The following is a 22,105-nucleotide window of genomic DNA, read 5'->3' on the forward strand; positions in this document are numbered from 1 at the left end:
CTTGACTTGGTCTCTAGCTCAGAGACTTGAGACTTGACTTGGACTCTAGCTCAGAGACTTGAGACTTGACTTGGACTCTAGCTCAGAGACTTGAGACTTGACTTGGACTCTAGCTCAGTGACTTGAGACTTGACTTGGACTCTAGCTCAGAGACTTGAGACTTGACTTGGACTCTAGCTCAGAGACTTGACTTGGACTCTAGCTCAGAGACTTGAGACTTGACTTGGACTCTAGCTCAGAGACTTGAGACTTGACTTGGACTCTTGCTCAGAGACTTGAGACTTGACTTGGACTCTAGCTCAGAGACTTGAGACTTGACTTGGACTCTAGCTCAGTGACTTGAGACTTGACTTGGACTCTAGCTCAGAGACTTGAGACTTGACTTGGACTCTAGCTCAGAGACTTGAGACTTTGGACTCTAGCTCAGTGACTTGAGACTTGACTTGGACTCTAGCTCAGAGACTTGAGACTTGACTTGGACTCTAGCTCAGAGACTTGAGACTTGACTTGGACTCTAGCTGACTTGTGAGCATCTCTGGTATTCAGTGATATTTCATGTCTTTCCTCATGGCAGTTAAATTGTGTGTGTTTCTCCTGTAAAGGTCAAAGGTCAGAAGCACTTTTGGAGATGCTGCCGCTCTTATTTCACCTCCAGCTGAGTTAAAACATGTTGTAGGACTTTAAAATGTCAAAATGCATAAATGAGGTCGTCAGAGGACAAACAGCGCCGAGGCTGTTCGCCAATAATCAGTCAAACCTGAAATCAAACACAGAGAATGAAGCCGTGCAGGTGAAAGCAGTGTTTATTTAACAGGAACAAAGATGGTGCTCCTGCAGGTAAACCTTCAGCTCAGCTACACAACTGACAGAGGACAATGTGGTCTAAATAATGTGAGGCTCCATTCATCCACCAGGGGGCCCCCACGGTAGCACATGGGCCCTGCAGGACAGGCTGCAAGGCCAGACAGGCCTCCCGGGGAGTTACGCTCTTATTGGACGACAGAGCACATGATTACATATTCAGGACTTAGTACTATTAAATGAAACGTGAGGCTTTTTATTCATATCTCACACTCTTTCTTCATGTTTTTATTTTCTCTTTGACTCGTTTTATTTAAATGTCAGTGCTGTTTTATGTAAAGCACTTTGCACTGGCTTTAAAATGGCCTTTTGTGCTGCAAAATCAATTTCTCGCTCTGAAATCTCAGTGTCAATGTCAACTTTATTTATATAGCATATTTAAAACAACCAAGATGCTTTACAGGGTAAATGTCCAATAATAAAACAGCAATTAAAGTACACAATGATAATAGATGCTCCTGGGATAATAACTTTCTTGACCCGAAGGAAAAGCCAGAGCAAACATTTTGAGAGTGGAGGCGGTTCTGATTTTAGAACGGCAGGTCAGGGGGCTCCTCAGTCACCTCTGGTTCTGTCTAAATCCAGGAGGAACGTGGCATTTAAATGTAACAGTAAGATTTTAAAATCCATGCTGTGGTGAACAAGAAGCCTGTGGAGGGAGTTCATGTGATGTGGTCCCTCTTTTTCTTTCCTGTCAGGAGGCGATCAGCATTTTGGATTAGCTGCAGGCGTTGAATGGCTGACTGGTTTATGAAGTTATGAAGGCGTTAATCACCCTCTCTAAATCTTTAAGGAGGGAGCTAAGCCTTTACCTTGGCTGTAGTTTTCTCACGTGATTTCAGAGCGAGAATTGTCCTTGAGGGAGACTTCAGTTTCCTGTTAAGGGGGTCACCGGGAGTCCCTGGTGGGGATCCTTTCCATGATGTTGTGAGACACCTGGTAAAACAGCCCGAGCTTGTCGCTGACAAAAAGAAGCTCTTTCTGTGGACGCAGAATACGTTGCAGCCGCTGCAGCCGGTTCAGCTGCAGTCTGAAGCATCAAACTGCACGGATCCAAAACTTTCTGTACCTACAAGTCAACAGCACCACGTGTGGAAACAGGGCCCGGGTTTAAAACACTGACGTTGTCCTTTAAGGCGACGTCGCCGTCCTGCAGCTGTCGGGCCTGGGACTGTGGAAAGATGCTCTTTTAACGACATTTGCGTAGAAGTTAATTGTTGGTATTATTTTGTTTTGATATATTTTGTATTTCAGTAGATGCACATGGTTGGACAGGAAACAACAGAGCCGGTGTGTGCATCTATTTGTGTTTACTACTGCAAAATCTGTTGTGTCTGTGTGAAACTTCACTCCTGCCTGTGACTAGAGGCAAAGGAAAGTCTCAGACAGGAGTCACCCTCTGTTTATCTGAACAACTTTTAAAAATGAAGACTTGCAGTCAAGATTTATTACAAATGATATTAGTGTTTCAGGTTTGCATCTTCATTAGATGTGCGATGGGGTCAGATAATATTAATATTAATATAATAAAACCGTTTTTTGGGGAAACGGAGCTCACAGCAGCTCTGACTCCACAGGGGTCAAAGGTCATCGAACCCAATGAATGACGCAGGCAGCTGATTGGTTTAAAGCCTGCAGGCCTGGTCCCTCCAGCTTACAGGTGCTGGTGTTTCCTTCTTCTTACAGACTTTATGGTAGAAGATTACATTAGATTGAAGAGTCGCACCGAATAAAGTGGAAACTTTAAATCAATATTTTGAGGTCTTAGCAGATTTTAAAATGTGAGTTTTGAATTTAATTCTTGACGTTTGGAAACACAGAAGTTGAAAGAGGCAGTTCTTATTTTTCTTTATGAAGAAGTGGATGAAGGCCTTGAAAGCCCTGGAAAAAGCTTGAGAAGAGAACTCAAAAATCAAACCTTTCAGGGTCAAAGTGAACAGACTTTTTTTTTTATGTCAGAATTTAATGTATAAATTAAATATTTTTCAGATCTGCAATAAAAGTTATATTTTTTAATAAAGTGATTTTATTATAAATGATGTAATTATTTTTTTTAATCAGGGGTGAAGCTGCGACTTAAATCTGTTTTTAATGAAACTGATTTGTGTTTCTGAATAAAAGGAACCATGAAAACATGAAATGAAGGATGAAAAGGGAGGTGATGGAGGAATGAGGGGAGAGGGAGAGGGAGAGAGAGAGAGAGAGAGAGAGAGAGAGGAGGGGCTTTCTCTCTCTCTCTCTCTCTCTCTCTCTCTCTCTTCTTTTTTCTCTCCAGACGCGTAAAACGGGCAGGAAGCGCAGAGCAGAGCGCGACACAGAGCAGGAGCCACAGAAGAAGAAGAAGAGGAAGAAGAGCAGGCAGGAAAGACAAGACAACAGCAGAAGAAGAAGAGAGGAAGAAGAAGAAGGAGGAAGAGGAGGAGGAAGCAGAGAGAGCGGTGGATGTAGCTGCAGTTTGCGGGGAATGTGCTCTCCAACTTTCTGACTGTCTGCTCTCATGGTGAGAGGAGGACGCAGAGGATGGGAGTAACCTGGTCCTCCAGATGCCTCGCACTCTTTCTAGCTCTACACATAGGTGAGTTAAATCTAACGAAGAAGAGCTGCGGAGACTTCTCGATGTGTTTGTGCTGAAAATATTTTTTAGTCGTTTCCAGGACGAGAAACGTGATTTTCTTTTTCTCTCTCGCCGCGTGCTCCTCTTTTAGGAAAAGCGTAAATGTGGTGTTTTTAGGCTCCATGTGGATCATTCTGAGACATGACGGTGTTTAAAATGTCTTACTAATAATGTAAACCCGCTTTCATCATTAAAGTCGCGTCTGAGAACGAGTTTGAAACATTTTATCTTCATTTCTAAATCAGCGCCAGAAAAAAAACCCTTTTTTTTTTTTAAGGTTTAGAAACTTAAATTCGTTTTTAATGTCAATAAAATATATTTTTCTGATATTTAAAAATCTCTGCTGTCAGGTGGTGTCAGGAAGCAGCGGCGGCTCATCTTACCGGGGCTCCACTTCACATTTGGAGTGTGTACGCGTGACACGAGTGCGTGCCTGTGCATGTGTGTGTGTGTGCGCTAACAAGGGGAATGCCCCCCCCCCCCCCCATCCCTCCCTCCCTCCCCCCTCTCCTCCCCTGCACCCCGGTTGTCCCACACTGGACACATTTGTTGAATTTGTTCAGAAACGAATTTATTTTTCAGTTTTAATGATGTAAAAATCATCTCCGCTGTTTTTGTTTGCTGTCGGTCGGATCTGATGGTGTTTGGGGTTTTTCTGCAGCTGAAGAAGAAGAAGAAAGGCCTGTTTTAATGTCTGCAAACGTCCTTTTAACAGAACAGAAAGATATCACAGAAATAGATGTTAAAATGTCCAGCCGGAGCAGCTGCCCGGTGTGCCGGCTCTGCAGGATCCGCTCCTCCCGCCGCAGTGCGCGGGGCTGCGGGGAGGAAAGCACCGGCACACCCGCATGTCCGGGAGTCAAAACGGGAGGATGAAATGCCTCCATTTTAAACATCATCTCGTTATTCGTTTCATCTCAGTGTTTATCAGCTAAAGCTCCTGTTTCTGATTTTTTTTTAAGCAGAAATCAGGAGAGAAAAGCTTCATCAATCTATCTGATTTATCTGTGTGAACGCGCCTCGTGCACGACGGGAAATAAAAACCAACTGCACGGTTTTTTTTGTTTTTTTTTTGGTATTATAATACAGTAAAATCGTGTGTAGTCAAAATGAGCCTTCACGTGAGCCTGAATTGGTTTTAATGCAGCAGATCTGCAGGAGGAAACCTTCCGGGATCCGTCTAATATCTGGACGGAACAAAAATAAAACGCAAATATCTGGAGATGAAACAAGAGGAATATGGAGATGCTTGTTGTTTTCTGCTGTTGCATAACGACGCTGTGGAGGAGGTCTCTGCGTGTGTGTGTGTGCTGAATTATTCAAGACGCAGGATCCTCCCCGGTGCTATTGTTAGAGAGGGAGGTTCTGTGTTCGCGGTCCGGACGGTTCAGGAGGCAGAAACCAGCGGACTCGTGTTGGAAACAATAGATGTGGAATAAAGATAAATGTGTGTGTTTTATTGGGATGCTTTCAGATGACAAACGAGACGAGAATAAAACCGAAATGAGGGAAAATAGCTGCTAAATTATTTCACTAATTTTTACATGTTTTAGCCTGCATTTTAAATATCAGCCATCCCGTTTGATTTTCAGCGAATCCGCCTCCAGCAGACTGGGGTTCATTTGTTTTTTTTGGGGGGGGGGGGGTTCTGAATCCTCCTCCTGTTGTCAGCCTGAATTATTTTTAATATTTTATTGTGTTTTTATTTAAATGCTGCCGTGTGATTGGCTGCTGCGAGATGATATTTGGCGCGCTGCTGCAGCCAAACGTCTCATCCACCCAGAAAAAGCAAAATCAAATGATTTGCACAAATGCAAAGAAAAAAAATCTACATTTACTGCACAAATATTCTTAAATATATGATTGTTAACTCTTTTTACTATTTTGTTCAACTCATTTGTGTGCAGAAAATCCCCAGCAGTAATTTAAAAACGAGTTAAATATTTTTTATAGTTGTTTTTTTTTTTTGTAGGCTAATCTGGGGGGGGGGGGGGGGGGGGGGGGGGGCATTTTTACGCGCGAAGAAATTGCCTCGTGTCGTGTGATGGTGGGTGTGTCTGCTGCGTGGAAGCTACAACACGCTGATTCTGGCATCGATGCACTGCAGGCAACAGTGCGTGTGTGTGTGTGTGTGTGTGTGTGTGTGTGAGTGCGTGTGTGTGCGTGTGTGTGTGTGTGTGTGTGTGTGTGGAGGTGGGGTGAATGAGTTGCTTAATGGGAGGCGTGAACGAATAATGCTGTGCGCGGCCCCGTTCACGCGCGTGCGTCCTGGTTTCACTCACAAGAATTAAAAAATAAATAACTGATAAAAATAATGAATTAATAAACAAAAGGCCTGAGGGAGCAGCGGGATGAAATAATTTTGTTTTTAAAACAAAGGAGAAGCGCGAAAATAAAAAAGGTAAAACGCGATTTTAGGGATCAAGAATGAAAAGATAACGAACGGGTTTGCATCTCTGAACAGGTGATATAAAACCTTTCAAATAGGCTAAAACCACAAATATATACTTTAAATATATAACAAATGTAAATAAATAAAACATGAATAGTTTAATGGCTATTTTTAGGTAATAAAGGGAGGGGAAATGCTGCAGATAATAAAAATTAAGGAAATAACGTTAAAAAAATCTCTCATTTCTCACGTGACTAAACTCCGTTTTATATTACTAATAATAAATACTGATTATTTTAAAACAGCCTGAATGAAAATTATTCAAGAGTCAGATTTCTGTTTTTAATAAACGCAGATTTTGGGTCGTTAAAATTAAACACTGACGATTTTAGGGGTTGTAGTGAATGGGGGGGGGGGGGGGGGGGGGTAGATTCATTCATGTGTTCTGGTGACCTTGTTTGGAGCTGATTGGCCCGTCTCACTGAGAGAAAATAACCCAACTGCTGCAGAGAGGAGGCTTCATGTCTGAGATGATGTAATGCCGCCACCTCCATATGGTGGTAGAGAGACACCAGGAGAAACAATGGAGAGAGAGACTGAAGAATAGTGCAGATTTTCACAAACAGCAGGTTCATACAAGAAAACAGTCTTAAGCACTAACACTTATAATTAATATATATTTTATTCCGGAGTAAAAAAGAAAAATGCTCAAAAAACATTATAGGAGTTTTTAAAATGGTTTATTTTGTTTTGGAGGATTAATCCAGATGCAGCTTTAAGAGTATTATGGGAGTATTAATTACATATATTACAGATATAATGGACATTTAAAGGCTTTACTATAAGCTCCACTTAATTAAAATCACAATATAAACATTAAAGTAATATTACAGCGACATAATACATGAAAATATGTGATATTATATAATATAGTAAGTGAGGAGTTATTATAGGTCTGAGTATCAAGAGTCCCAGAGGAGATATTAGAGGAAGACTGCAGGGTCACGTAAACAGAGTCTGTAACAACGGGCTGAATTTGTTCTACTTTTTGGACTTTTTGTGAATTTTGGCTCAAAATTTGAACTTCAAAGTTCATTTCTAACGTTGGGAACAGCAGCTGAGTGTTAGGATTGATTGATCAGGGCGAGAAAATGGAAACGCAGATGAAGATCATGTGATCAAAAGCTCCAGAAGTGAGTTTTCTTAGCTGCTATTACATATATTTAATGTGACGCCTTCACAGTGCTTGTTTTGTAAGTTTAAACCTCAAAATTATTGAATTTACAATAACAATACAATACATTTAAATATTCAAAAAAGAAAAGCCGCAAATCTTCACATGAAAAATGACTTCAACGATTACCAAAACAGTCTGTCAACAAATGTAGTAAAAGTAGTTTAATTTATGACAAAACGTAACTTTTGTGTGTAAAAATCGTAATTTGTAAAGTAACTGGTAACAGAATGAAAATACTCAAGTAAAGTCAAGTTACTAGTAACTTAAATAGCTATTCGCTAGCTTCAGGTTTAGGAAAAGATCGTGGTTTGACACTTTCGTGACTTAAATTACGTAAGTTAACTAACACTGCTTACGTAACTTAGGTAACATCACTAAAAGGAATCAATGTTGACTTGAGTTTCAGACCGTCCGGATCACCGGCCTCCTGGGTTAAAGTCTGGTGTCCAACCCACCACCTCCAAATTAGGACTTTCTGGCTTTTTATAATACGTGACCATAGACTGTATATTAGAAGTGCACGTAGTCATGGTGATGTCACCCGTTGATTTGTGGGCCGCCGTTTTGAAGTCTTGAGTTTGCAACCTGCGGCACCGGACGTGACCATATTTGGACGAGACGGTGGAGCTAACGGCCTATGTTCCTCTAAATGGGACCATAATTTACTAAATGAACATCATGCTGTGTTGAAGAAGACTTGAAACTAGCGACTGAGACCATAAACTCATCAGGAAAGTGTTTACTGAGGGAATAAATCAGCTGAGAAATAGAAACATTTTACCTTTATTTCTAATGGAGCCGGACTTCTTCTCAGGTTTAAGGGACTTCCGCGTTGGCGTTTACGTCTTGACCGACAGTATATGGTCGTATTTCTGGTGAGGACAGTCTCCCTTATAGTAACACTGTTAGTGTTAAAGGGCTTCCCCTCGTGTGTTGGTACCAGATGGCGAAAGACGTGACAAAGTGTAGCTATTTGACGCTCTGAGAATAAAAACGTGATCAACATTTGTAATCTAAGAGTAACTAGTAGCTAAACTTTTTCCAAATTTGAGGTACCTAGAAACAGACTTGGGTATGTTCCACTACTTCTTGTGATCGGTGATATTCAGCCTCACATCCTCAGGACGTATCGGACAACGCAGCAGCTCATGATCTAATATCAAAGTAGAATTTTTGCAAAATTGTTGGATTTCAATTTTCTGGCGAAAGCTTTGTTTTATATCAGCTACTGCACAGATCATCAGCAGCCTTTACAACATGACGAGCATGTTCATCAGTTCTCAGTGTCCTCTGCATTCGTTTGTGTCTCTTTATGATCTCAAAGTGAAAAAATCTGCTTTGTTTAATGTGGTTTGTGTGTTTTTGTTATTAATACAGTATATGTGCTGCCAAAGAGATGGAGATGTCCTGATTTGCAGTGTGTCACATTACCATGCAGCGCTACTAGGAGGTCAATAAGGGTCAGCTTAAAAGCAATTTCCTCATCAAGGTGTGTGTCCAGTTGTTGTAGTAATGCATGTGTCACTTAAGTCAGGGTCTATTGAAGACTACAAGTTTGAAACTGGAAGAAATCTGTTGGTGTGGAGTCGTCTAGACCTCTGGAGCTGATGCTAGGCTACATTAGCAGCTACTAGCATAACACACCTGATTCTCTGACTGACCTGTTGGTGGTCGAGGTTAATTGTGTTTCATGCAAATGGAAGTTTTTGGGCATAGACTGTATAAAATAAGTGGATGTAGCCGCAACGTCACCGGTGGGTTTGTGGACTACAGTTTGAAGAATTGGGTTTATCGCCATCTTGTGTTTTGGAGCCAGGCACCAGAAGTGATGGATGAGATGGTGGTGGTAGCTAGCTTGGTTAGCTAGGAGCATCTGTGATTTATGTTAATGGTGCCTTCCATTTGACATGGGAAGTCGGAATGTCTGAGTTCAAAGTCGTAAATTTCAAAGGGAACGCCCCCTTAAGTCGGATTTCCTACTTGGAAAGTCGGAAGAACTGCACTACCCCGACTTTGTGATGGAAGATGGCTGCTCTGAGTATGAGCAGCTGTAGTTTATACTGTTTTTTAGCACTTCTGTGTACTTGTGTCTCATAGAAATTTTCGCACACAAAGTGCTGTCCAATAGCTGTCTCTGTTGCTGTTGTGTTTAGTACCTGCCACCTGCCAGCCACCGGCCTACAATCTGGCCTGGATTGACGCCGGCTTGCTTTTAACACTGGGGCTAAGATATAAACAATGGCCTGTGAACTGTGCGCAGACAGTTTTCTCCTTGAAAAAGCACAAAAGAACATTGCTGACCTTAAGGAGGATGTCCGACGGCTCTCTGATGAACTCCAGCAAAGGAACTCGCTCCTGTCCAGCTTTAAGGCCCGTCTCCCATTGCTATCTAACTTCGATGCTGTCGCCTTCCCTCCATTGGTGGCTGACAGCGCCCAGACCTCTGGCCAAACAACAAGCAAGCCTCTTCAACCACCATCCCGCTTTACAACTTCCATTGCTCGGCGAAAAATCCTGAAGGAGGTGGTACTACGGCGATCCAGGGGTTTTCCTCACCCGGAGCTGGGGGGCAGTCGCCCTACCAGGTCTGATGCTGCTTCCCCGCCGAGTCCGCCGGTCTCCACAAACGGTGTGGACAGCCTGGATCACACACCCTCCACCTGTAAGTCTACACAATCACCATCTCTTCGTCCCCTTTTCCTCCCGACTACCTTGATAGTTGGAGACTCAATTATCCGGACCATCCGGTTCTTCAATGCTGCTACTCATTGCTTCCCTGGAGCCACAGTCCCCGTCATCCTGGATAAACTCCCGGAACTGCTCCGCTCACTCCCAGCCTCCATTTGCCGTGTAGTCTTGCATGTCGGGGCAAATGATGTAGCTCGGGGTGCCTCTGAACTGACAAAAGGGGATTTTGGCTGTGGAAAATCAGTTTTTATTTCCGGCTTGGTCGAGGAACGGAATGTTTTAGCAGACTTCTTTACCTTCATTCCTGGCTCCAGTCAGCCTGCAAAACTCATGGCTTTGGTTTTATTGACAATTTTAATCTGTTCTGCAGATTAGGCAGCCGCATGCTGGCTGCTAATATCGAGCACACTGTACAATGCGCCCCACGTGTCTGACTAGTTACGCCACACACCCCCTCCACAGTAGCTGCCACTTTTTCTATGTCCACAGCTGCACCGACCTGCGCTGTTTCCATCAGTGGCTCCCCTTGGCAGCTACCCTCATCTTTGATTTTGATTTTGAAGTATAAACATGCATCACTCTCATATTCCCATAGTAACGGTATCTGTTCGGCCACCTAAATCAAAAGTGAACAGAAAAACAGCTGTGCCTAACAACTTAATAAAGATTATTACAACTGCTCCAAAATAACAGAATAGCATGAAAATTAAGTGTGGGCTATTAAATGTCAGATCCCTCTCTTCAAAAGCTGTACTGGTTAACGAATTAATATCGGATCATAATATAGATTTGTTCTGTTTGACTGAAACCTGGCTGGGTCATGATGATTGTGTAAGCCTCAATGAATCCACTCCTCCCAGTCACAGTAATATGCACATACCTCGAGGCACTGGCCGAGGTGGTGGAGTTTTTATTTTTTATTCAGACCTTTTAGTCAAGTCAAAACCCAAACAAAGTTATGGCTCTTTTGAAAGCCTTGTTCTTGGTATTTCAAACCCAACCTGGACAAATATGCTGCAGATTTTAGTTGTACCGTGCTCTCAGTCCTTACACCCAGTTTTTATCAGAATTTGCTGACTTAGTCCTTAAAACAGACAAAGTAATGATAGTAGGTGATTTTAATATTCATGTGGACGTCAAGAATGACAGCCTCAGCACTGCATTTAGTTCACTGCTTGATTCGGTTCATAAACCCACACACTGTTTCAACCCTTGACCTAGTATTAACATATGGTATTGAAATTGAAAACTTGGTGGTCTTTTCTCATAATCCCATTTTATCTGACCACTATCTATTATCTTTTGAGTTCCAAATGTTGGACTTCAAGCCACCAAGCCAATATGCCTCTAGTAGATCCCTATCTGATGGTGCTGTAGTTAAGTTTAAGGATTTTATTGCATCAGTGTGTACCTCAATTACGTGTCTCATAAAACCTCCTATAGACTCCTATGCTAATGTCCATCCCTCACAAATTGATCCTTCACAAATCGATCATCTCGTGGACAGCACTACAGGACTGCTCCGAATGACACTGGACACTGTTGCTCCTTTAAAAAAGAAACTGACTAACATAGAAGACTAGCTCCATGGTACAACAGTCAAACACGCAACAACTTGGAAACTTGAGAGGAAATGGCGTCTTACACATCACGAAGATTCTCATTTAATGTGGCAGGATAGTTTGAAAATGTATAGGAAGGCCCTCCACAGCACCAGAGCAGCCTATTACTTCAGTTGTGTCCTCGTCCAAACCAGAGGTTTTGCCATCAGTTGGTACTTGTTTGTTAAATATTATCAACCTTTCTTTAACAACAGGCTATGTACCTCAGTTTTTTAAGGAAGCGGTTATTAAACCACTTCTTAAAATGCCTACTCTTGATCCAGGGGTTTTAGACAGTTACAGACCGATATCTAACCTTCCTTTCATATCCAAGATCCTTGCAACAACTTATTCGAAAAATTTCAATCAGGTTTCAGAATGCATCATAGTACAGAGACAGCACTGGTGAAAATTTCTAATGATCTTTTAACAGCATCAGATAAGGGACTAGTCTCTGTATTAGTCTTATTAGATCTAAGTGCGGCATTTGATACAATTGATCACCATATTTTACTACAGAGACTTGAACACTTAATCGGCATTAAAGGAACTGCTTTAAGCTGGTTTAAATCATACTTATCAGATCGCACCCAGTTTGTACAGTTCTGCACAGCAGAGTTACCCATGGAGTTCCACAAGGTTCAGTCCTTGGACCTATATTATTCACCTTGTATATGCTTCCGCCAGGTAATATCATTAGGAACCACAGTATAAACTTTCATTGTTATGCTGATGACACTCAGTTATACCTTTCTATCAGACCTGATGAAACCAACCAGTTAGCTAGGCTTTAAATGTGCATTAAGGATGTGAAGACCTGGATGTCTTATAATTTCTTGATGTTGAACTCTGAAAACTGAGGTTGTAGTACTTGGACCCAAACTCCTCCGAGACACATTGACTGCAGACATAGTTACCTTGGATGGCATTGCCTTGGCCTCCAGCACCACCGTGAGGAATCTGGGTTATTTTATTTTTGATCAAGACCTGTCTTTCAACGCACACATAACGCAAACTACAAGGACTGCCTATTTTCACCTTCGCAATATTGTGAAAATTAGAAACCTTCTACATCAAGATGATGCAGAGAAATTTGTTCACGCATTTGTTACCTCAAGGCTTGACTACTGTAACGCCGTGCTTTCAGGCTGCTCAAAAAATTCTCTTAAGTCTCTCCAGTTAATACAAAACGCTGCTGCACACATACTGACAAGAACCAGTAAGAGAGATCATATCACCCCTGTTTTAGTAACTTTGCACTGGCTCTCGGTAAAATTGAGAATTGATTTTAAAATACTTCTTCTTACATACAATGCCCTTAGTGGTCAGGCACCATCCTATTTGAAAGAACTCCTTACACCATACTGCCCCACCAGAACAGGGCTACTTGTAGTGCCAAGGGTCTCCAGATGTAGAATAGGAGCCAGAGCCTTTAGCCATCGGGCACCTCAGCTGTGGAATCAGACCCCTGTCTGGGTTCGGGAAGCAACCAACATTTCCATATTTAAGAGTAGGCTAAAAACTTTTCTTTTTAGTAAGCTTTTAGCTAGGGATGTTTTTTCTGTATTTTGTGAGAAGGCTTATAGTTTGGGCTAGGGTATTTTATGAATTTTTATACATTTTAATTGTCTATTTTATTTTATTGTATTTATTATTAGTTTTATAATTTTCTATTTTATTGTTGTTTTTTAATGTGTGTTTCTTATGTGTTTCTTTTTATGCAAATTCTATGTGTCTTTGTTTTCTGTAAAGTGTACTGGGACCACACAGCTGGTGATTTTACACTTTAATAATAAACTTTAAACTTTTAGTATGAGTAAATCCCGCACAATGTGTTTTTTTAATCAACCGGCATAACAATGACTAGCCTGGCTAGTTGCAAACAACAGCTGGCCGAGCGAGAACGCCGTCAACCTGGGTGTGACGTCATTCCAAGCTCCGACTTCCGAGGTAAATGGAATGCACCATAAGTGTGATTTTAACCTGGATACTAATTTTGGCTTGTGACAAACAGGCTTAATTAGCTTTTTCAACTGGTTAAATGTACACAGAGCAGCGGATACAAGTCGCCTCTATAGCCCCACCCTAAAGCCTTCCCTGCTTTCTGGTCTATGTTCCTCTAAATGGGACCATAATTTACTAAATGAACATCATGCTGTGTTGAAGAAGACATGAAACTAGCGACTGAGACCATAAACTCATCAGGAAAGTGTTTACTGAGGGAATAAATCAGCTGAGAAGTAGAAACATTTTCTCAGAGACTTCCATACAATCACACTTTTAACACTGTTATAGCTACATGATGTCAAGGGATAGCTGAGAAACAGTATGTAGCGCACACGTCAAGTTTTGGACGTGCACGAAAGGACAGTTGGTTGGTTGACCTTTGCCGTCCTTCTTATGGTAATAAACACGTGGTTAGCGTTGCGAAACGGTCGCAGTTTGGCTACAGTTTAGAAAAAGATGATGGTTTGGGTTAAAATAAGTACATAACTTAACATTTGTAAGTAAATATCCAAGATGACTTTAGGTGAATCAAACAGTCCAGTGTTTGTTAGACCCGTCCATCCACACTGACGCAGACTTTCTCCCTCTTTATACTACGTCACCTGACTTTTCTTTTTCTCTGTGACATTCGCACATGAAATGACACTGCGTCTCTGCACAATATAAGTCAGTAGAGACTAAATGGTGTGAAGTGACACCATTGGTGTGTTATTTAGACGCCATTTGGTGATCCCAGGCTGGTTATAGGAGTGTGATGATGATACATCAGTTTAAACTCACTGCGAAGCGCCAGACACACATCTGTTGGCATGTTATAGGAAAATTATTGGGATACTATTGGAAAGATGTAGTAGAAGTACATCCCATGAAGTAGAAGCTCAGTGTGAACCCATTATTGAGGAACTGACACGGCCGATAGAAACAGTCACATGGTTTTTGAATGCTGCAGTCAGGACGAATAGATTTCTCCCCGCCGTCCTCCTCTAACAGCCGTGTCTCGTCCTACACGTCATGCTGTGTTAGTCCGCAGTTAGATCGAGTGGAACCGGACAGCAGGCGTGTTATTATCCAAACCGATCAATCAGCCCCATCCCCTGCTTAACGAACCACGTGCACAAACACACAGTGACTTCACAGAGGTCATGTAAAGGGGCGTGTGTGTGACTGGGACTGAGGAGGGGGGTGGAGGCGTGTCAGATCAACCCGTGCTGAGTTTTATTAGGGAGTTTTCTCTCCATTAAAGGGAATCAGAGAGGAGACGCTTGCTGATTACATATACAGAGCTGAACTGTGTGTGTGTGTGTGTGTGTGTGTGTCGCCACGCCATTTTGTCATGATGCGAGATATTTTGGTGATTTCAGTTTTGCTACTCAGTTAAATATTTCAGTTCATGTTTAATGTTTTACATGTAAAATAATACATTTGTAAAAACCACGCGTGCTTACATCAGGTCAAGCCTTTGGACATTTTGGACAAATGTTACTATATATACAACATCTTACCTAAACGATTGAATAGGTCGTTTGTCTATTGGAAACTACAATAACTTGTAAAACTGTAAGACGGTTTTCCAAGATGACATGCCCGAGGGTTGACAAGTATCACACCTTAATCACATGACCTTGAACACGTGGGAAAGGTTGTGAAACAGTTTTTGTTTGGTTAGGTTTAGGGAATAAAAAACTACTCGGTCAGGTTTAGGAAAACATCGTGGTTTGGGTAAATGTAAGTACATTACATAAGTCATGAAATGTATATCATGTACAAAACGTTATTTAACTTAAAACATGTCAACTTCTACTTTCTTTCTCAAGGGACTCCTCAGTCTCCTGAGTGAAAGTCCTTAGTTTACGCGACTCATCCATCCACCCCTACACCTTACAGGAAGGTGTGCTCTTCACCTGACTTCTTTTGCCACTAGAGGTCACGGCCTAAATAAGGGTCGTAATAAACTTCTGCATAATCGACCTGTACGGCCGTTTCTCTGGTAAGGCGTTGGCTGAGACGGCAGAGAGCACCAGCAAACTGCAGATACGTGACATCAACCTCAGGCAGACTGAAATGAAACTTAAAAGATGTGGTGGCAAGTTTCTAAAACACAATTAAAAGTAATTGTAGGAAAAAAAACACTTGAAATGAAAACATCAACATGTGTAAGTAGCACACGTCGTGCTAAAGCTCAAAAGAGAAGTTTAAAGGTTAATGTTGGAGGAAACGGATGAATTAACTCTTTAAATCGGTACCTCCTATATGAAAGGTGGTCCTCACGTTTTGCTGTTCGTCCAATAAGAAAACAGAACAGATGTGGCCCATCAGAGGTCTGCCTTTTTCCTGCAAGGACGCATCAAAGAGAAGCTTAATGTGATTTTCTTTAATGTAAAATTCTCTCTCTTTCTCCCCCCCATCCTCTCCCCCGTCTCCCCTCCTCTCTGTTTTCCTTACCTCCTCTTCCTCGTCCTCTTCCTCCCCCTGCAGTCTCTGTGTTGCAGACGGTGCTGGTCAGTGCTGGTCAATGTGACTCTGTGTTTAAAGGTTTCTCGGACTGTCTGCTTCAGTTGGGGGAGAACATGGCCAACTATCCCCAGGACCTGGACGACAGGGAGAACCTGCACAAGATCTGCAGGTACGTTCACCACGCACACGTTCAGAGGGTGGAAACATCGCAATATTATCAGATTACGATATCATGTTAGAGATGGTCTTCCCATTTGGAGGAGGTGGACTGAAGTGGCAACAGAGGCTCGAGAAGGCAAAATATTAGAGTATTACTCTTTAATGCATGGCCTTTACCACGTACTTGGTTTCTTTTACACTCCCACCAAGTGCTGCAAAACACTAAAAGACTGACAAGGGCAAACACACAAGAAGTAATTAAAGCACATGCTGGCAAGCTTTAAATATAAAGAATCAACAGCTGCTTACAGAAAATCCATCCATGACTGTAAATTCATGTGAGGATGGACTGAAAAGAGTTGAGGGTCAGATTCAAGGGCCCCCATTGTAGCCCAGGACCCCTAAAATGACAACTGAGAATCCTGCACAACATAATGTAGACCCTAAAAATGAGTCCAGTGGTCGAGTGAAACTGAGTACATTTACTTAATTAAATATGATGTAACTTCATTTTTAGGTACTCATACTTTACTTAAGCATTTCCATTTAGTGCTACTTGTACTTCACTACGTGTGTGTGGTAAATATTAAACGTGATACTGCTCTATGTGTATTTATATATTATATTAATAGAGTTAATCATTGTAGTAGAATAAACTCCCCATAAGTAGATAAAACTACTGCAACAAATGAAGATGCTGCTTTCATGTTAATGCATCAGTAAAAATACTTTCCATAGGCCTACTTAAAGTACATTTTGCTTCTGTACTTTTACTCAAGTAAGTTTTTGAATGTGAGGCTTGAGTATTTTTCCACTGTGCTATTACTGCATTGTGGTAGTGTTTGGTTTAATGGGATTGCTGCAGCTTTTGCAGGTGTTCCTGATATTTTGTCCACCCCTTGTGCTTTGTAGCAGTGATTTTGATTTTGATTTATTGGATTCAAGTATTTCTCAGGAAAACATAGGAACATTTTGTAAAATTGCACAGTGTAGAAAGTATACAGTCTATAAAGCTGTTTTGTGTAATGGTAGTATAGTATTATATAGAGAATAGAAAGCAGCCCTTCAACTATCACACGAAATACTGCAAATTCATCCAATATCAGCAATAGTTCTCCCAAGTAAAGTAGAAAGTATATAAAACAAATTGGCATTTTGCAGCATATTTACATTTATATATTTATATATTCTCTCTCTTTTTTAATGCCTATTTATTTGAATATTTGTGCAATTTTTTAAAAGGTTTCTCAGCATTTGACAGCGAGGCTTCTTGATCAAACAGAGAAAATAATATGAGTGATTTAACTGCAGACCCTGAGGGGGAAACTGAGGCCAGCAGTTGGGGACTGTGCAAACCCCTTTTTATCCCCCGTGTCCACCCCACCACCCAAACCGGGTGGGCACCAGATGGCACGCTGCAGCCAGAACCCCCCCCCGACACACACACACATGATTTTTTAATTCAGCGACAGCTCCATCACAGCGGTGTTGAGGCGTGGCAGGAGGGATGTGTTAATACGCCTCCTCACACACATACACACACACACTAATTGCTCAGAGATGTAGCATCGACACGGCTCGGTTCAGGAGGTCAACATCAATAAGAGCAGATTGGAAGATTGGATTAGATACGCTGTGTGTGTGTGTGTGTGTGTGTGTGTGTGTGTGTGTGTGTGTGTCAGCACGCGAGGGCGAGCAGGCTGGTGACGCCTTTATAATAGCTGGCAGGAGGAAGGAGGTTAAAAAAAAGATGAACAGATGAGAGGTGGAGACTAAAGAAAGAGAGCGAGAGGGAGCCAAAAACAGACAAAGAATGAGAGGGAATGAAAAGAAAAACAGAAAAACTAAATAAAGGACAGGGAAAAGGAAGGAATAACGAGGGCAAAGGGGTGAAGACAGAAGAAGATAGGGAGGACGCCGCCGCTTGAGTCTGAATAAAAACATTATATCAGCAAAGAAGTGAGAGAGGAGGGAGGGAGGGAGGGTGAGAGTCATGGTTTACAAGAAGAAGGGAGGATGGAGTGTGGGGGAGGGAGCTATGAGGAGAGAAAGGAGAGCGGTAAAAAGGTAGGATGGAAGAAGAGAAGGAGTTTAAAGTCAGCTGAATAAGTGCCTTTATGTCACATTCACTGGAGCAGATGATGTCATATTATCCTATTTTAAGTAATTCTGGTCACCTGACGCTAACTGCTCTTATTATCATCATGATAACCTCGTGACATATTATTTATACTTTGCGTGTCCGCCTCAGTCTTGTTCAAAGTGGACTTTATGTGCTGTGCTTATTATTTTAAACCCATCTTGTGTTCTACATAAAACTTACTCTGCAGCGCCGTCACAAATGTAGTGCAGTAAAAAAGCTGAAAAGTAGTTTAGCAGAAGCATAAAGTAGCATAGTACAACTGCAAGTACCTCAAATTTGAATTTAAGTACCCTTAAGCAACAGTAGGTAGTTTCTTGGCCACTCACTCTCGACTTTTTAATTCTTAATGTTTACATACTTTGTCCACTGAATTATATTTATTTAATTTGGTTTATTTAGAAGCCTAAATGTCTAAAAACCGATGACGTCCAGTACTTCAGACTTCTGATATCTTTATTTGGAGCTTCCTGAGCAGGACGATTGCCAGGAGTTTAGAAAAAGCAGTGTATTTATTGACCTTAAAGTTGGATATCGAAAACAACATGGTGATAATAATAATGTCTCTTGGTGTCATTAATGGTAGCTTTGGTAGCAAGTAATCTGTCTTTTAGTTTGTCTTTCTGTCCAATACTCAGTGGAAAAGACAGTGGAGTAAAATGCTCTGAGGCTCCACACTTGCTTTAGTTTAGCTGTAATATAAACTTCACCGGCTGTGTCTTCATAAGCTTTTTCCTCGCTGTGTTTTCTGTGATGCCAGACTCTGGGATGACTTCCACTCTTGGCTCTGCCTCCTGACTAGATGATGCATTCAGTTTAAAACCAGCCTCCCACTGCAGTCATAAGCTTGTGGTGTTAACGCTTGCTGTGTTTTCTCCTGCCAGTTACTGGGATAACTTCCACTCCTGTGCCACGACGGCGCTGGCGGACTGCCAGGAGGGAGCGACGGACCTCTGGGAGAAACTGAAAAAGGAGTCCCGCAGCCTGGATTTCCGTGGGAGTTTGTTTGAACTCTGTGGCGGCGGCAACGCAGCCCCCAGATCAGCCGACGCCAGGGGCCTCGCCTTGGTCCTAACCACACTGCCCACCATACTGACTTGGCTGGCGTTTTAACAGAAACGAGGAAAAACATAAAACAAAACACAAAGTGAAAAGAAGAAAAAAAAAAAAAAGGGAAAATACAAATGAAAAAAGAAAATAGAAAAAGAGCGATAACTTCTCCTCGATACTGAAAAAACAACTTCAAAAGGACCGAGTTTGAATTCATCACCAGAAAACGACACCCCAAATGGATTTTTACTACATCACTGTACGGCGGCCTGGCTTGCCGTCCTGGGACATCTGCAGGCCATCCTCCTGGAGTGCTCATCCAATCACACACTGACCTGACCCTGAGGTCGATAACATGAAATATTCAACACGCCGTCGAGCTGAAACGATGACAGTGATGAAAATTTGATGGATCCTTGCCCGCTTACAATCGTGGAATTACACAGTATTAAAGTCAACTATGAATTATTAATGTTTAGTAGGCTAGGCCTAGATAGCACTATGTGCCTGCTGGGTGCTGACACAGTATCAGGCTATATATTAGGGTTCCCATATAGCCTATGGTACATATTCATGTGCAACGCGAGGCAGCGCTTAACACCACAAAATCAATAAGACAAGCCGAAGCCTAGAGCCCAGACCAGTCGCCTCATTTCCATCACAGACAGTTTTTCCTTTTGTATTGCGCCAAGTTGACTGTGTTGAGCCCGGTAGGTTTGTTGGACTGAACACTTGATGCCAATGTAATATTTGTATTGTTATTGGCTGTTTGTCTTGCTCAGGCCACGGTTACACCAGCTTTTATTACAGCGGCAATTTGCACCAAGTTTAAGTAATTTGAATGGAGTCGTCATAACCGGAAACATTAGTTTTGTCCTTGATGAACACTGATGATGACAGTATTGACCTTTGACCCATGCAGCATGGCTTGCAGTCAATCGTGTGCCAGCGGTGGATTTTACTTTTGATTGTTGAACTGGCTAGCTTGCTATGCCGCTAGCTACCACTTATAAAATCAACGCCGCGTGAAGAAATCTCACTCTGCCGTTTTCTGGTGTGACCGTGGCCTTATTTGTCCCCACCAAGATCTGAGGTGTAGGAGTGAGATCGTAAAGCCTGCTTTTCATTAAATAACAGTTTAGACTGATGTTAAATTGCATGATGAAAGTTCAGACAGTCTCAAAACATTTCAGGAAATGAGCACAAACTCTGAAATGTTGATTCATCCCACTGACATAAAGGAATATGGAATAACAGCAAGGAAGTGGACATAGCTTTAAACTTTTGGTCCCATAAGTTGTTTCCACCTAGCCAAAATGTTTCTTGACTTTATCCAGCAAGGTTTATGGATCGGCTGCTGCTGATTGGACTTCAATCATAGCCCAAATCAGTACCAACAACCCTGGTTAAATCTGGCATTTTCACTAATATGCAATGGATGGCTGTGTGTGTTAAAATAGATTGGATTAGCCAGAAATTCACTTTAATAACCAAAAAAGATTTGGTCAGGTTAGTTAACAGTTTATATGGTTAAACAGACAATGTTTGGTTAAACAACTACAAAAGATTAGGTCAGGTTAGCTAACAGTTTATAGTCTAAAACAGACAATATTTAGGTTAACAATTAAACCAGATTAGGTCAGGTTAGCTAACAGTTAATAGTCTAAAACAGAAAATATTTAGGTTAACAATTAAACCAGATTAGGTCAGGTTAGCTAACAGTTTATAGTCTAAAACAGACCATGTTTGGCTAAACAACTAAAAAAGATTAGGTCAGGTTAGCTAACAGTTTATAGTCTAAAACAGACAATATTTAGGTTAACAATTAAACCAGATTAGGTCAGGTTAGCTAACAGTTTATAGTCTAAAAAAGGCAACTAAACAAGATTAAGTCAGGTTAGCTAAGTCTGAATCAGAAAACAACTAAACAAGATTGGGTCATGTTAGCTAACAGTTTATAGTCTAAAACAGAAAACTAAACAAGATTAGGTCAGTTTAGCTAACAGTTTATAGTCTAAAACAGACAACTAAACAAGATTAGGTCAGGTTAGCTAACAGTTTATAGTCTAATACAGACAACTAAACAAGATTAGGTCAGGTTAGCTAACAGTTTATAGTCTAAAACAGACAACTAAACAAGATTAGGTCAGGTTAGCTAACAGTTTATAGTCTAAAACAGACAACTAAACAAGATTAGGTCAGGTTAGCTAACAGTTTATAGTCTAAAACAGACAACTAAACAAGATTAGGTCAGGTTAGCTAACAGTTTATAGTCTCAAACAGAAAACAACTAAACAAGACTGGGTCATGTGAGCTAACAGTTATAGTCTAAAACAGACAATGTCTATGTCAACAACAAAATGGGATTGTGTCAGAGCTAGCCACTTGGCATTGCGCTCATTTCCAGAAATAGTTCAGAGTATAAACTGCACATCAGCCTGGACGTGACAGTAGAACGACATTATTGTGCTCAGCACAACCATGTTAGAAATGAATGAATCTGTGCGCAAAACCGTTACTCAAAGAAAGAAATATGTTGTTTTGAAAAGCCGACAGCAATACAAAGACTTCATGGCCAGCGTAGCTAAAAAAAATAAAAAATAAAACCGTGGCTGAAGAGTGATAAGACTGTTGCCATTTAGCACATCCCCCCTTTTCATATGGCAGTGATTCATACTAGACAACCTTAGAGGTGATATATTTTAGGTCTGTATGTTAGATTAAAAAGTCCCAACAGTACAGTAGCATCATAAACTACATAAATACAGTAAATAAATTCGAGGAGGTTGTTTATTTCTTTGCTGAGGCACAGATGACGTTTCCACTGCCTTCTGACAAAAAGATGTGTACCTTTTTGTTTGTTTGTTGGTTTGTCTCTTCGTTTGTTTATGGGGATGTTGCC

At 41.4% G+C, this 22,105-nt stretch overlaps 1 protein-coding gene across 2 annotated transcripts; it reads left to right on the plus strand.

Moving 5' to 3' along the window:
- Positions 1–8,558: 8,558 nt before the first annotated feature.
- On the plus strand, positions 8,559–21,478 carry nrn1a (neuritin 1a). Of its 2 annotated transcripts, XR_005446517.1 has the most exons (4): positions 8,559–9,766; positions 15,876–16,023; positions 19,038–20,846; positions 21,048–21,478. XR_005446517.1 is itself a non-coding variant. In XM_038732923.1 (3 exons), exons 1-3 carry the CDS (start codon positions 9,343–9,345, stop codon positions 19,264–19,266), a joined length of 801 nt encoding a protein of 266 aa, XP_038588851.1. In that variant the 5' UTR covers positions 8,559–9,342; the 3' UTR covers positions 19,267–21,478. The 2 variants fall into 2 exon arrangements, 1 of the variants encoding a protein (XP_038588851.1); XM_038732923.1 differs by having other exon boundaries at positions 19,038–21,478.
- The last annotated feature ends 627 nt before the right edge of the window (positions 21,479–22,105 follow it).

The sequence above is a fragment of the Micropterus salmoides genome, unplaced genomic scaffold, assembly GCF_014851395.1.
Source record: "Micropterus salmoides isolate LMB-PRFRI ecotype aquatic unplaced genomic scaffold, ASM1485139v1 Ms_hic_scaffold_1, whole genome shotgun sequence".
Classification (NCBI taxonomy): Eukaryota; Metazoa; Chordata; class Actinopteri; order Centrarchiformes; family Centrarchidae; genus Micropterus; species Micropterus salmoides.

What these genes read in the sequence shown, in the direction of transcription:
- nrn1a (XM_038732923.1), top strand. Translation starts at nt 9,343, where the DNA reads ATGGCCTGTGAACTGTGCGCAGACAGTTTTCTCCTTGAAAAAGCACAA. An exon ending in GGATCACACACCCTCCACCT is followed by an intron (nt 9,767 to 15,875) that starts GTAAGTCTACAC and finishes CTCCCCCTGCAG; the next exon opens with TCTCTGTGTTGCAGACGGTG. An exon ending in AACCTGCACAAGATCTGCAG is followed by an intron (nt 16,024 to 19,037) that starts GTACGTTCACCA and finishes TTCTCCTGCCAG; the next exon opens with TTACTGGGATAACTTCCACT.